This window comes from Acipenser ruthenus, chromosome 26 (assembly GCF_902713425.1).
Source record: "Acipenser ruthenus chromosome 26, fAciRut3.2 maternal haplotype, whole genome shotgun sequence".
NCBI classification, from domain to species: domain Eukaryota; kingdom Metazoa; phylum Chordata; class Actinopteri; order Acipenseriformes; family Acipenseridae; genus Acipenser; species Acipenser ruthenus.
In genome coordinates this window covers 6,272,931-6,289,222 of record NC_081214.1, presented here as the reverse complement: position 1 = coordinate 6,289,222, position 16,292 = coordinate 6,272,931, and the positions used below count along the sequence as shown (strand labels likewise).

Below are 16,292 nucleotides of genomic sequence, written 5' to 3'. Positions count from 1 at the left end.
ATCTATCAGCTTCTTAGGAGAGGAGTGACAGGGTGCAGCATAAGGCAGGCATCATAAGCAATAGTGTATGTTGCTGATATGCTGATTAGTGTGTTCTCTGTTTAATAGGACAGCCACACCCCGTTGACTAACCTATCAAACAAAAGAAAACCATAAATAAATGTAAAAATAACAACAGACACATGAAATCTCCCCTCCTTGTACTGGACAGAGCGATCTTTAGCAGAAATATTTCTGATCTTTGATGCAGCTGGTGTCTTTTCCGTTGAAGACATTTTAAAGAAATCATGCAGCTCTATGCGGTGTGTTCAATTATTTACCGGCTGCCAGGTTCCTAAATGCAGTGTAATAGGTAGTGCATCAATCAATGTTTAAGTGATAAAAATATGTATATTTACAATATTCTTATGGGAATTTTCATCAGGAACCACATATTATACGGAAATGGGTACATTTCACAGAAATCATGAAATCCATGATAACTGTGAAAAAAAAAGTCTTATTCATGAGTAATAAAAAGCTAATTCTAATTAAGGGCATTTACTTGTGAGAATAACCTTGAGGAAATAATGTAACAGCAAGATGAAAGTAATAGCCTTGTTTTTTTATGAATGCAATACAGCTTGATGTTTGTGAAACTGTTCAAGGCTGAAAATTCCATTTTAATTTAATTCATAAAAACATTGGAAAAACTTTCTTTTTTGATGTGGTTATTCAGAGACAGTGTGACAGAGTGAAAACTAAAGAGAAACACACTCCATCACTACAGTCAAACGTCATTGACATTATCCTAAAGACTGTATTTTTAATACTGGTTGTTTGTGATTAACATTGTAAACCTGGGCCATCACCACAGATTCACTTACGGTCTGGTAGGATTGGCTAGGCAGAACCCCAAATTTACATCAAGCCAAACTGTCACAATGTGTTCAGTTATTGTAACAGATTCAGCTGTTGGTTTAGTAGGCTCCATCAACACAACGAGTTGCCCGCACCAGATTTTTTTTTCTTTTTTTAAAGGTGCATTCAGTGGAAGTTGTGTGCTAGCTGGATGAGAAGCTGTCTGGTCTAGCAGTCACAGGGCAAAAAACATTTTCAGTTCAGTCACTGAAAACAGAACTAAACATGAATTCAATTTTGGTAGCTTACCAAGGTTTTGTCCTACAATGCCCTTTGCTGTGACAGCTCACAGTAGCCTCTGTCTTTTTTCAAAACAGACACTTGCCTGATTGCAAAAAACAATGACTATTTATTCCCGCAACCCTGCCTCGGCTGACTCCTGCATTCAGACAACCGTAGCCTCTGTGTTCTTATCTTGCCCTTTTTTTGTCCTCAGGGTTGAATGTTGGATTGTCTTCAGCCTAGCTGTTGTCTGTGGCAAAGCACAGTACCTGTGAGCTTCTTTCACAGTACAGTAAAATCTCTAGAAGCCAAACTTATTGTGGCCTGGGGGCATTCAAATTATAACAAGTGCAGCATTGTTTATATGACTTTCTTAATTAAGAAACCACCTAGAAAAGATGTTATAATACACAACTTACTGTATTGTATATACAAGAAAGAGGGGGCTGGTTAGCACATTAATGACAACAGGGCAAAAGCACACAACAAGACAGGTTACGAGGGGGCTGTTCACACACATACGCACGAGCACGCACGAACACACACACACACCAGTCGGGATAATAATATGAAATAAATGACAATTAAAAATGTATGTTTATGTTAAGAAACCAATAACTTTAATGAGCAATAGAAGGCAACCAACTCTCCGAAAATGTATACATGCTTTTGCAATAATATTTGATCAACAATTCTTTCTCACCTGCTGATTGTAGCTCCCCCCTCCCCCACACCCATCTTACATTTACCCAAGAGCATCCCCAGCCCCAGACACAGCCGGTGAAGTCACAGGAAATCTGGCTTGGCTCATTTAGGCTCACATTGTGCCTCCCCAACAGTCCCACTGTCTCCCAGGTTAACTAAATATGTTTCAACAATGGTGCAGCAGGACATGCATATAATTGTAAACTGCCACAAAATTCCTTTACCTGTTTTAGTGTGCATTTTATTTTCTTAATCTTAATCAACAGCAATGAGAGAAAAAAAGCACAGTTTTGTAAACCATTTGACGTCATGTTATGTGTTTTATAAATAATACAAAAGAAATGTAAAACCTTGGCTTTCAAGTAATATTATTTTACTGGCAGTACAGAACTACTTTAGAAACTGGCAGTTTTGAAGGGCAATGCTTTTCCGCTACATTTTGTCTGGTCTATGCAGATCACTGCTCCTCCCACCAGGTCACCATGGATCTCCAATCAAATCGCAGCTAGATCAAGCCTATGGGCAGGTGATTATCTACGGGTTGCATGAGCTCACAGAAAGAATGAAAGTCCAATCCTAGATGCACATGCTTCTAAGCTGTCAATGCCACACGACTGGGCGCACAAATGCATTGTTAGAATTGTCCTAAAAAACTGCTACTGACTCAAGGCCTTGTTTAGCAGTTATAGTGATACTGTATTTGACCGTGGTATATCATACTATGGTCCATTTACTATAAACAGATTACTGTTGCCATCTTCTGCAGTCTTTTTTCCTAAGCCTACAGTAGGTTGGACATTGTATCGTTCAGCGCCCTGTACTAATTTGACTGGACCTTGTTCACGTCTGATTGGAGTTAGTGGTCCAAAGCTTCCAGATAGCTGTTTCTTGATTTTACAGCTTCTCTCAGCTGTTACATGTGAGGCCTGTATGGTGCTGTATTCTTGTCTGTGTGTTTTTTGTATCTTGTAAGTTTTGTTGCCCTGTTCTGTACCCAGGATGCTCTTGGAAACGAGATGATTCATCTAAGTGAGGTGTTTCCTGGTGGCATTACAACGCGGAAATGAACAGAATGCAGCATGGGAAATAAATCGCTCATTTTAAGTTTTAGGGTAAGCTAGGTGAAAAAATTGGCAATACACAATAAATGCAACAACGGTTTATGTTTTGGGCTTTGCATTTCAGGACAAGATCCTTGGCTTTAATAAGAATAAATAAATAAATAATTAAATAAATAGATAAATATACAAAAATAATGGTCTTTGTCGTCGCTGTTGGGTTGTTTCCCTGATGTTCTCTAATGTAATCTTTTATTTTACAAGGAAAGGTTTTCTTTTTTAATGCATTTTAACAGGATAAGCAGAATATGTACATAAAGTAAACTAGATTTGAGACAACACAGGTCTCCTCTCCAGGTCAACTGAATCTCAATTACAGTTATTTTTATTTTACTCACTGTGAACTTTCTCTACATCCAGTTTCCACTTAAAGCTAGTGTATTTTATATACATATTCTTCTTTAAATGTATTGAGGGAGAAAAAAAATAGTTTTGTTGGAACTTCTGTATGGAGCTGATTTTACAGCACTAAACTACCACGTTTTCAAAGGAATTAGTGACATTGCCACATAACACCAAAACAGCAGTGAAACTGTGCAGTGGAACAGGTCGTTTTGCTCACGTGCGACCGCTACGTATGACTCAAGATATTCCATCACTGAGGATAAAAAATGGTCCGTGCGTGAAATAATTCCTTACAGAAACACGGAGTGAAAAATTAACCACTGCTCAAACCGTAAACTGTTCACTGCATAACATGACAAAAAAAAATAAAACACAAAACGGAAAGATTCATTCTAGAACAACATACACTTATTAATTATAATAATTTCACCATGACAAACACCAGACAGTAAGATTAAGCTAACACTGGTGTTTTTTTCTTTTTGTTTAACAAATCATGTATAGAATTGCATGTCACTATAGCAACATCAATAACAGGTCAATGAATTGTTAACGATCACTATTCAGTATAGCGTACTTTAGCAAATTAAAAATAAATAAATCAGTTTGTCTGAAGACTAGTTTTCTTTCTCATAGGAATACATAACACCTACAGCATAAGTTAATAAATTCAAGCTACTGTATATAAATACGTCACCAGCATGCAAAATATTGTATCATTGAGATTAATGGAGTAATCGTATTACACTGGAGAAACAGTATCATAGGCAAGTGCATTTCTTTTAAAATAAAAAAATAAAAACAAAAAAAGCTGCTTTAAGATCAGTTCCCATTTTACACTTTGAATAGCCTGCCTTTAATAATGCCTTTAGCCAAAACGAGTGTAAGGTTCCAGTTAATACTTTTAAACGAGCTCGGAAATCTCTTATTAGGTAGGATAACGTTTTAAAATCAGGGTGGGAGTGAATATCAGTGATTTTAAATCCATATTATTTTAAAAACTCAATAAAGAGGTTTGGTAGAACAGGAAAAGTTTTAATTGGCCAAGACAATCTTCTATAATTGATCCCTACCTTCATGTTAACATTGCATGAAAGGGAATTAAGCGTGTTTTATTCCACGGTTACTTCCCATTAGAAAACATGACTAAAGTTATTAATTTTTAATTAAAACATTCTGAACATTTTTAAAATTCCAATTTAAAAAAAAAAAAAATTGATTTTAATTTGAAAAGGAAAATTTTTGGCCTCCCACGCACTTACTGGAACCTTTACAAACTTTTTTTTTTTTTTTGTGAGGCGTTCACATTCAAGTTGTAACATTTTTCCCTAGCTTTTTTGTTTTTGTTTAAATAAGCAGCTCCACTTATTTGTTTTGTACTACAGAACAGTCCATACGCCAGTGTGAGGCTGCCATCCGAACCCAGCAACAGCCACTCTGAATTTCTGCAAGTGGTGTTTTGGCAAATGTCAAGAGGCAATCAAGAAGAGGTTACCACTCGGAATCGGTTCCCTTCACTTTTTTTTTTTTCATGGAAAAACAAAAGACTGCGGTAGTAGCGTTGGCTGCGGCTGCCAAGTCCACCAGCCTAGTTGTTGGTCTCTCCGGCGTCGTCATCCTGCTGGTCGCTTGTCCAGAGTGTCAAGTTGTCTCGCAGGAGCTGCATGATGAGCGTTGAGTCCTTGTAGGAGTCTTCGTTGAGGGTGTCTAGCTCGGCAATGGCGTCGTCGAAGGCGGTTTTGGCCAGGTGGCAGGCTTGCTCGGGTGCGTTCTGGATCTCGTAGTAGAAAACAGAGTAATTCAAGGCGAGGCCCAGGCGGATGGGGTGGGTGGGCTGCATGTGCTCCTTGCTGATCTCGTGTGCCTCGCTGTAAGCCTTCTCCGAGGACTCCACCACCGTCGCCCGCTTCTCCCCCGTCGCCACCTCGGCCAGGTAGCGGTAGTAGTCTCCCTTCATCTTCAGGTAGAAGACCTTGCTCTCGTGCTGCGTCTCGCTGCAGTTCTTGATCAGGAAGTTGTCCAGCAGGTTGAGCACGTCCTGGCACACCGTCTCCAGCTCCTTCTCGATCTTCTCGCGGTAAGCCCGCACCATCTCAACCTTCTTCTCGTTGCCGTCGGCGGAGGTCTTCTGCTCGATGCTGCTGACCACTCTCCAGGATGAACGTCTGGCCCCCACCACGTTCTTGTAGGCCACAGAGAGCAGGTTCCTCTCTTCATTGGAAAGGGCCTCGTTCAGCTCCGTCACCTGCGAGAAACGAGACACTCGAGATTAGGGTCAGGTATTCAGAGATGATTCGGGAAGGTGGCCTAGTCAATATCAGATCTAGATTGCCATCCGGTTTATTACAATTAGTATAGTAAAACATTAAAGTACAATGCAAGTGCAAGGCTTTTCATGTTAGTCACAATAGTAATACTGCTGTACCTACACAGTAGTTAACCCCTTGCAGACGGCCCATCATAATTCAGATCGAATTAAGATCGATGACAGTATTGCATACACTCGGTGACAAGAGTGGTATTGTTTTTCAAATTAGCATAAAAGCCTTCATCAGACTTCAGACAATCAACCAAAACACAGTTAGTCGGTCAATAAACCTGAAGCAATATATTTTTTTTGCTTTCTGCTGGGAGATTCAGCAAATCAAAAGTACAAAGTTTACCTGAAATCATATTAAAAAATCGCCCAAAATGTTCAAAAAAAGAAATTAACTAAATATTTACTGTTGTGAAACATCCATAGGATAAACTCCAGGGATGAATTTATGAAACATATACAGATACAAAGTAATTGAAACCATAGTAGCTATGGTTTCAATTACTGTATACCATGGCTTCAAAGAGCATAAATTACTGGAAACCATACTAAATCTCGCTACATAACCAAGAATGCTTACCAACCCAAAATATGTATATATATATATATATATATATATATATATATATATATATATATATATATATATATATATTTACAGAAGTTGTGATTGAATGACAGAAGGAGAGGAAGATCTCGGACAATAAACTTCTTCAAACCGATTCTAATAAAGAACGAGCAGATAAACATGTGCACCCATCAAACAATTTTGGGTAAAATTTAGGAAATCACTAAATTAAACTTGAAGACATTTCTGTAGGAAAATAAAAAATCTGTGACTAAAAAAATAAATAAATAAATCTTTAGACCTTTAGCGTCATACTTTAGGGCTTGTATCAGTGCAAATATCCACCTACAGTCAAGTCATGTCAGGCGGACCTGAAAAGGGTAGAATTTTCAGTCAGTAAACAGTTAATGTGTTAATGTGTACCACTTAAAATGAAGTGTTTTCTTGAATTCTAGTTAGAAGTAACACATACGCTCTCATGACCTGAAATATTCAAACAATTGAAAGCCTGTGCAATTATTTCTGCTAACCGCATACTGTGGGCATTCCGTCTTTCGTGCTGCTAAGTGTATCCTCTGGTTATGCACCTCTCGATATTCTAATGACATATTCCATTCACTACGCAGCGTTTCCCTTCCAAGTCTGCTGTGGTGTACCATACAAAAAAAAAACCCCAAAAAACCCCAAAAAAACATTCTTTTCAGTTTGTACCAATTGTCAGTGAAACATTCCCAGGTTTAGTAAAAACTACAGTAAAGAAATCCATGGCTTTATATTGGATAAGAGATGTTCATGTTAATACTGTGGCAGTGCAACTGTAGACTGTCTGTTTAATGTATTTCAGTACTGATGCATGTTAACTTTACACAGTCGCTCATAATTAAAACCAGTAAATAAAAGGCCATGATTACAGGGGAGGGGGTTCGTTATGTAGTATCTTATTACATCCCTATACAATTGTTTCGTAATCACATAATTACATAGTTATATATATATTTTAGTGATAAAGGCCATCCAGAAGTGTCAGCCGGTACCTCCACTATCAGGAAGTTGAACTGGTAGTGTTCTGTTAAAGCTTGCTGAATACTACATGTATAATACAGACGGTTTGGCATTGGTGACATCATACAATCTGATGTTTGTTGTTTCATACTTTGCATGAAATTGTTTGGATGTCCCAGTTTTTTTGTACCTCAGAGGTGACAACCCTAAGCTGCAATGGTACAAACCACTGGTCGAATGGTAATGTAGTGGCATCGTCTTTATATGATGGTATCACAATGGCAGTCCCATGTATAACAGTGCCATATCCCACACTGATGATACTTTTCACTGATGGTAAAATAAGGGTTTTATCACAGCAAGACAACCTGGTCTTTTTCACTGCTTTCAACACCATTCTTAACATCGTTTTTAGTTGTCAGCTAAATATATAGAAAGATATGGTGATAATGTACCAGGACATGGAGGATATCCAAGCCTATACTGCCACTGAAACAGACAGATAGTTCCAGGGAGGATTCACCAAGACACCTCATCGATATCAAAAAACACTAGGATCACGCAAGACCCCGACGACCATAACATGCCAGTATGTTTCAAGGATAAGGATGGATTTCATGCACATCTTGCACAAACTTGTACTTCAAAATCTTGCAAATTCCTTCTGTTATCCATGAATCTTCCATCTGGCATTTTTTGTGCAAGGCATCCATGAAATATTCCCCTATCCTAATCACCCTTGCATAGTTCTTACATTCAATTTGCATTATAGTCTTGCTTTATCCTTGTGGGGATGCTGCTTTCATTAAGCAGCAGCTGTGTAATGCCTTTCAATGGCTTTAATACCCTCTTATAATGTTATTCCAATTGGGTTTCTGTGGAATACCCTGTCACCACTTTGAACATTCACTGTATAACACATTTCAATGAGCAATTATGAGACAGCAAATATCGCAAACGTATACCGGGAGCCATAATAGTGGTACAGCAGTTCAATGTTAGATTTTGAAATGTCACATTTTCTAATTGTTGTCATTTTTTCATTAAGTATGTGAAAAACTACAAAGCGGTATGTAATTCAATATGTTAAGGTAACATTATTCAGCAGGTTTCATTTGACTTTATGAAGCAAAATGAGTTAATTCTATAGGGTGATGCTAATGGCCATAGTTGTATATAGTCTCACTGACTGAACCTATAGCCAGAATTTGTTAAACTCACTCATTATCTCAGCTAATTATGTCTGAAGTAGAGAAGGCATTATTCTATTCATTCTATTAATTATGCTAAATACCTTCTAAAGAGAGCAGGGCTTTGGAATATACAAGAGCCAGGCAGCAAGAGAACTAGAGCACCAGGACCTACATTCTGTAAAAAAGTAACGTATAGACAGATGGACAGGCTACTCTACATACCCCCTGATAACTTGCTATTAGCTTCTTCCCAATTGGATAAGCAGGAATAGATAGATACATGCTAAGATGTAGTTTTGATTTGTTGTGCATATGAAATAAAGCCACTCAAACTGAACATCTTGGAAAATTGTCAAAATAGACAAATTAGTGCTTGTCTAATTTAATTGATGACTTTAATTGAAAACAGTAAGAGAAAAGGAACACTAAAATGCACGTTGTTTAAGACGCCTAAATAAAGCACAAAGTGGTCTAACATTTTCACACGATTACTGACCGAAAAAATTCTCACACCCAGAGGTTTTCATGCAGGTAGGTATATAAAAGGATACAAATGACAAATCTTGAGGTGTTCTAATACATTTGCAAACTGCTGTATACAGAGAGTTGAACCGACAAACAGACAGATGCCTGCATGTGTAGAGGCAATAATTAAAGAATGCAAGTTTCATCAAATCTGGACAAGCTGCATATTACATGCGCCCCCCCAGCGGGAGAGAATAAGGGGAGCACAGAGACTGGAGCACCCCAGGCTTTACCTCAGGCATGCGAGGGATGCTATTAAACTACAGTTAAAGCTGGTACGTCTTGAAGCTCGGCTCATTATTTATTTACATGCAACACGTCACAAACACAATCTGAGTGCAGGATTGTGCAGCCCGGGATCCTCTGGAGATCAAGTCTCTGATCTCAGCTAAACCGCTCTCATCCCCTCAGACTCCCTCAATCTGTCAGCCAGAGAGAATCAAGAGACAAGACCGTGGTTCTGGGTTTCACCCCAGTGTCAATAACATCAAGAACATGTTTGCTTAACCATTAGCTGGTGATTGTCTGTTTTCAAAAAGAAGTCATGCAGATGCACTCTGAAGCAACGTGTTTTGTGAAGGGGAAGGGATGTATGAGGATGCGTCATGAAAAAAACATTAATTGCAGTGTTTATGTCAGGGCGGTTGCGGCTATAACAAACAGGCCTCCGGGAAAGTTATACATTTGGTGGCATAAATTCGAATATATGAAAAGTGTTGCTTTTAAGATATATTTTTGACATTTAATTGTTATCCATTTGGGATCTTTCTATGTTCCCTTAAGGAGTCAAGGAAGAAATTCATAATGTGCAATTCCGTAGTTTCCATGGAAACAGATAATCTTGTGATACTGTATTTATCACTGGCGGAGAGTGAGGGAGGGGGAGGGGGTGTGGGTGGAGTTACTCAATCCACACAGACCGACAAAGGGGGTCAATGCTATTGATCCAAAACGCTGGCGGATCTAAATACTAAGACTGTTTAAAAATTAAAATAGGATCAAGCCTGCCATTTTACTTTCTTTAAAAGGTAAAAAATACCCCAGAGAGACTCCAGACACACACTGATAGTGATTTCGGGTTTCACAGCGTGCTCTCCTTAAAAGATTTAGACAATAGCATTTAGATCCACCACCATACAGAGCAGTGGAATAAACCTCAGGGTCTACAATGCTATTGCAAGGAAGGTCCAGCTGTTCACATTGACTTGAAATGTCCAGTTCCAGTGGCCACATTGAAACCAGTACAGTATACTGAAGGTGTGTGCAGTGCTGAGCTACTTGGGATTCAACAAGATTGGGACTTAGCAGACTTCAAACTGTTTTTAATGTTATATAACCTTAAGCAGCTGTTACTTCTCAGTTGCAGCAGCTTCTAAAAATAAAGCACATAAAAGCACGTTATAGCTCAAGGGGCATTAAAAAAACCAAAATGACTGCCCTGGTCCCTCATACAATATAGTTGTTTTAGAAAACAGAAGGTCACTTACAAGCCTGGGAGAACAGGGCCTCTTCCTATAAAGAACTGGAGGGCATCTCGTGCACAAGGAGCGATCCGAGAGGATGACAGAGACATGGGGGTTGTGGTTTTTATACATTCCAAGCACACTCAAATTCAATCAGAAAAAACATCAATGAAAAGTGCATTCAATTAACAGAGCGAATGGGCAAAAATGCAAATTCAAGGCACACATTATTGCTGTGGTTTTTTTCCCCTGTTGCTGCAATTTTGCTGCATTCAAGTTTTTTTTTTCTCTAGCTCCTGGTCATCCCTTGATGTTATCTCTTTGAAAGAAGAGAAGGAAAAAAAGCACCCAGCTAAAAGACAGGAGTGCTCGATAAAACAAGTTTTCATTGCCGTCAATCCCAAGAACACCAGCTTGCTGCAAAACACAGATTAAAAAGACTACCCTGCAAAAACAGATATTTAACACCATATATAGGCTGTCAATCTGTGCTGCCGTAGCCCATTTTGAGGGTTTCAGAACACAGGCGAAGCAGAATTTTCACATTTAAATCATTCATTTTGGGCCAGTTAATACATTCGGGATGGGGTAAAGTTTGTGCCGCGGCGAGCGCTACTTTACCTGCCAATTCAGCGCTGCGTCGTCGATCTGGATACATGTCTCCCAGTCTTTAAGTAAGGGGTTAGAGCTTTGTGAAAGGGCTCAGTGCTCTTTATTTGTTGAATTGTCCCGGACTTGTTGAATTCTCAGAAAAATATAGTCAACATGGAATATCCGATTATCTTAAGAGTTACTGTGCTACTGAGTGAACCTTTTATTTAAAATGGGTAGGTCAAAGGGAATTATTGCAAAAGCCATTGTTTGCTGACGGCACCTCTTAACCACATAATATTAATAACACAGACACATTCAGAGGAGGGGTTCCCAAGATATAGCCTTCATAAACAAATTCAATCACAGGTGTACATTATATAAGCAAGCGTAATTATTTCTAGTGGTTTCATAGGAGCAATTTGAAAGTAATAATGTGATTCTCTGAACAAACAGATCACTTTCAGTTAGTTGAGATGAAAGAGGTTGAATGCTGTTACTGGCTTTGAGAATCCTCGAAGGTATGATAGATATGGCAATGTTCATTTGACGGGGTGCACAAACCATTTCGGATCCCAGAGCTCCTAATAAAGGCATGGTTTGAAACATGCAAAACCCTGCAGCGTCCTATGGAAGATTTATAGTGGCAGGTTGAGATAACACTTGGCTTATTACTAACTGGGATGACATCATTACAGTAAGCGTGGGTAACCTACTTATCCAGCGCTGTAATTAGGTTATTACAGACAGCTTGCAAACCAAGATGACATCAGAATGACATCATCAGGTGCTTTCAAGCATGAATAAGTGACTTAGCCAAGCCTTAGCCATACCTTCAGGCTGTTAAGAGGAACGAAACTGCAGTGAGCTCTTAGGGCTGACTCTTAGTGCTTAGTGCTTCGGAAGTGAAGCTTCAGAAGGCACAAACAAAAGCCTTCATGCATTGAACAAAACCCAGTGTCCACTGACCAAGCTGATGTACTTTCTTTCATTCATTGTGCTCAGATTGAATCAGAGATCCTCATCTTGTTAAAACCCCAATGTGCTCTGTATTGTGATTGCTCAGGATTACTGGTGGACAGCAGCCTTGCCAGCTCTATGGAAGTTAAAAACAAATTCCTCTAATTGTAGATTCACAAAGAGTTGTACTGTGATATATAACAAGGGCAATTACAACAGCAAAATCATCTGTTTTGGTGGGTTTGGGTTTGTAGTGACTAAAGCTACGTTTCCATCTGTCACTGGGACTGGCTTGAAAGTGGTTTGAAATCAGCCTTGTTTATTTCCATCAACAGCAGATCGAGATCAAACCGGTTTCAAATGGGAACTCGAGCTGTCCAACCCGCACCAATGGTGGAAGTTACCTATTGAGCAGCCAATGCAAAGAACCAGAAAGCTGGGTTTTAAAATCTGCTTTAAAAAAAATGATGCTGGCTAAAGATGAAGGCTGTGGATATATTATACTGTCAGGGAAATGTTGGAGATTGGCTGATTAACTCGTCAATAGCAATTCTACAGTACAGAATCGGGATGCGTACAGGTGACCTTTGACTTTGTGCAGTGATGGGAGGTGTTGCCAGCAGGCAGATTTGTATGAATAAGATCGTTGACGACAGGCTGTTAATGGAATTTAGATCTCATTTGAATCCACCTACCTCTGACTGTTTACATTCAAAATCCCCATTGTGCTCCAAAAAAATACTGTTACTACATTAACATTTAAGACAATTAAACTAAATTCACTTTATAATTATATTCAAAAAATAACATATTCAACTCTGCTTAAAAAGGTTTAAAAATAACTGCCTTTTCAATTAACAATTTTGCTTTAGTGAGCCTTGTCCTGGGTCACTGTCTGCATGTTTTAGCTCCGTGATAGAATGGGCTTCGATATCCTCGAACGGTCTTCCCAAGTTGCATTGGAGCTTCATCTTCTTACCGTGTACCTTTGTAACTGCTTGAGTCCTATTTAGATAATAAAACTTCTGAATACTGGTCTTAGTTGTGCAAAACACACCCACTTGCTTAGGCAGTGACCTGCCAGGTCGATGTACAAGTAACCTAATAATTGACTTCATATTTCAAATGGCTGGTTAGGGCTTAAGTCAATGTAGCCTACATGACCCTGTACTGTACTGTGTAGTGCATGTGTTCTATACTGCTGACTGTGGCACAAGTGGCTGGGATTAGAAGTGCAGGGGAATCCCCACAGTCCCACTGAGTGGGCGAGGGTTTGGACACACCCAGAATCCATTATGATACCCAAAGGGTCGCTGTGCTGCCACTGCGCAGGTCAATGAGGAATAGCTCAGAGAATCAGCCCGGCCCCAGTTTCCTATGTACCCATGTAAAATGAAATCAACACACTTGCTCACTCAAGGAATGTACACTGTCCTATAGTTCTCCTTAAAGGCAAATTGTCTATATATTGCAATTAAGTAATTTCTCACTTTTTTTTTAATATATCATGTTTTTTTATATGATTCAATATAGAAGACAGGGAAGCATATTAGTGTTGCGCTGTGCACTGAACCCCATATGTGAAACATTTTGGATTTAATCCTGTGCAATACTGGTGTCATTCCCCACCTCACTCACTTTGCAGAGTCTTCACAGAAGCACTTTTGCTGGAATACATAATAACCCTGATCTAAACCTACACAATAACAGAGAATCATACAGAACAGCCATGATAGATTATTAAAAGGAGTACAACGTAGATCCCTTTCAGAAAGGAAACCGACTCTCCATGACACTGCTGCAATAAAGCCCATGAAGCTAGCTAACTACCTTTCGGTTTTCTTTACCCTCAGGTGCAGAGAGCAGTCTGCATTGGAAATCAGAGAGCCAGTCAGCAACATGCAACACCCTACAATCAGTGTGCAACGATGACTGTGCATTTGATTTCAGGATGACAGACTCCCCAGTACACGAGAATTTCCAGTTCCTCTCATAAGCATTCTACTGTAATCCCTGTTTCTCGAATGCAAGCACAGTGACACTATGAAAGGGCAACTCCTTGACCCAATTGCCACTTTCTATGCTCCACATATCTACAGCAGGGCGAGGCTGTTTAAGATTTTTGTCAAGACATTAAAACTCCTCATTATACTCCTCCTCATATATATATATATATATATATATATATATATATATATATATATATATATATATATATATATATATATACACACACACACACATGACTTTGTGCAGACATTCTTTAGAGTACAAAGTGCCTTATAGTCAGCACTTCTTTTGATTATATATATATATATATATATATATATATATAATGATAAATGTCTCACCATTTCTGTACTTGCCAACTCTGCTACTAATGTCGGTACACTAGGCCCTGCTGCCTTTAAAAGGTAAGATCATCTAATTGTAGTCCTACCAGTCTGCTCTGTTTTCAGATGCTCACAATGCATTGCTTGAACTAAGCTGGCATACTTCTTTTGTGTGCAAATTCCAGTACATGGTGTGTTATTATTCCACCAGTGGCAAGGACCTTTAAAGGGGTTTATAGAATAACCACACCACTGCATGCAATGTTTAATTATTTCCATTGACATTCCTGTCGCACTCAAGTTCCAAATCCTGCTGCACAACCACAAAGAGAATGTCACATGTTATTAATGGCTAAGACCATTTCAAGAGAAAAAGAAATACGGGCTGGCGTGGAGGAGGAATGGTGCAATACACTACAGTCACATCTGCATCCTGGCACAGACTGCGACGACACGCCTCCTGTGAAAGAGCCTTCGTGTTCCATTCGGGAAGGTAACTCCCTCCCCCAGCCCCCCCAAACACACCAGCGGCGAAGAACTGAGATGACAGCAGGAACCAAACGTGATTCTGTCTGATAATATACTGAACCAAGCCTTTCTCTGCAATACGACAACGCAGAACCTTCTGGAAGGGTTTCTGCTGCCTCCCACGTTTCCACTGTGTAAGATCAGAGACAACGTCCTCCTTCTTAATATTGCAACCCATGCAAATGAAATGTGTAAACGATGTTTTTTTTTAAGAATCTGATGTATTAAAAAAGACAAAACAGCATATAGTGAGATCTCCAGATCATCTGGATCCTCGTTTTTGCGCTGTAGCATAATTCATTATAATAATATTAATAATGAGAATAGACTGTTATAAATCTGCAAAATGTCATTTCGTAAATGAAAACTCTAGGTGGGGGGGCACAATATATGTTATTGCGTATATTAATACTAGTGCAGCTGCAACAAAAATCAACGATTCGTTATATAGAAGCGATGTGTGTGTGCGAGTGTCATAGCATTATGTTAATTCATGACTCTACGTTACAATTTTTTTTATTAAAATATTATTTTAAATGAAATTGCACATGCAGTCAATGCTTTGATGGAATAGCGGTAGTACGGCAGACTGGACGCCGACCATCGATTATTCGGTATTAAAAAAATGCTGAATAATGAAAAGAAGCGGAGCACCAGAAGGCACCGCCCCAAGATCAAATACCGAGTCCGCAATCGGGCACCTTTCCCGTTATCTTTGAATCCACTGGACGCCTGTTTTTTTTTTTTTTTTTTTTTTTCTTTCAACAAATGAAAGTTTTCTTAATACTACATTACTCTAATTACCACCCACGACACTGTCATATATTTGCCTGACCTAAATTCATGGGCAACACATACAGATGCAGGAGGTGGTATTGTGTGTTTGCCAATATTGTATTAGCGGTTTGATAATATGACCCATAATATGACAGGAAGGATATTTTACAAAAAACAAACAAACAAAAAAACACCAAATATTTAAATACAACATGCCTTAGCTTTTTTTTTTTTACGTCAGTACAATAAGGTTTTGACATGCACCTTGCATGCCCTATGCACAGTTTAATTAGAATAAGTGATACCAATAGATACATGGAGATTTCACAGATGGATACCTATACAGCCCCACAAATTAAAAGAAACGATCATTTGAAAAAGAAACGATCATCTGAAGAAGAAACGTACCGCTTTCATTGCAGCTGCCATGTCATCATATCGTTCTGCTTGTTCGGCCAGCCTGGCTTTCTGCACCAGCTGCTCGCGGTCTACCATTTTTATTTCTCTTGATGACGCTTTTGTAAAATTTTGGAGAAAATGTTCAAATGTCGCTCCCAATGCAGTGAAATTGCAATGCGATCTGCTCGGTGCAGCTGCTCCCTGCTGTCTGCGCTTGCCGACGGGACACCCTTCTCGACCCCCCCTCACACTACCCCGCGGTTACGTCACCCAGGCTGAAAGAAGGCGTGTCGCCTGGGCGTGACGTAACAACCCTTATAAGGGAAACCAGGCCTACCTGCATGGA

The 16,292-nt window shown here is 39.2% G+C and overlaps 1 protein-coding gene across 1 annotated transcript; it reads right to left on the bottom strand.

The window, feature by feature from the left end:
• Positions 1 to 1,719: 1,719 nt before the first annotated feature.
• On the bottom strand, positions 1,720 to 16,196 carry LOC117430789 (14-3-3 protein gamma-B). The gene is made up of 2 exons (XM_034051267.3): positions 15,956 to 16,196; positions 1,720 to 5,535 (listed from the first exon to the last, which is right to left on the bottom strand). Exons 1-2 carry the CDS (start codon positions 16,040 to 16,042, stop codon positions 4,879 to 4,881), a joined length of 744 nt encoding a protein of 247 aa, XP_033907158.1. The 5' UTR covers positions 16,043 to 16,196; the 3' UTR covers positions 1,720 to 4,878.
• Between the last annotated feature and the right edge of the window lie 96 nt (positions 16,197 to 16,292).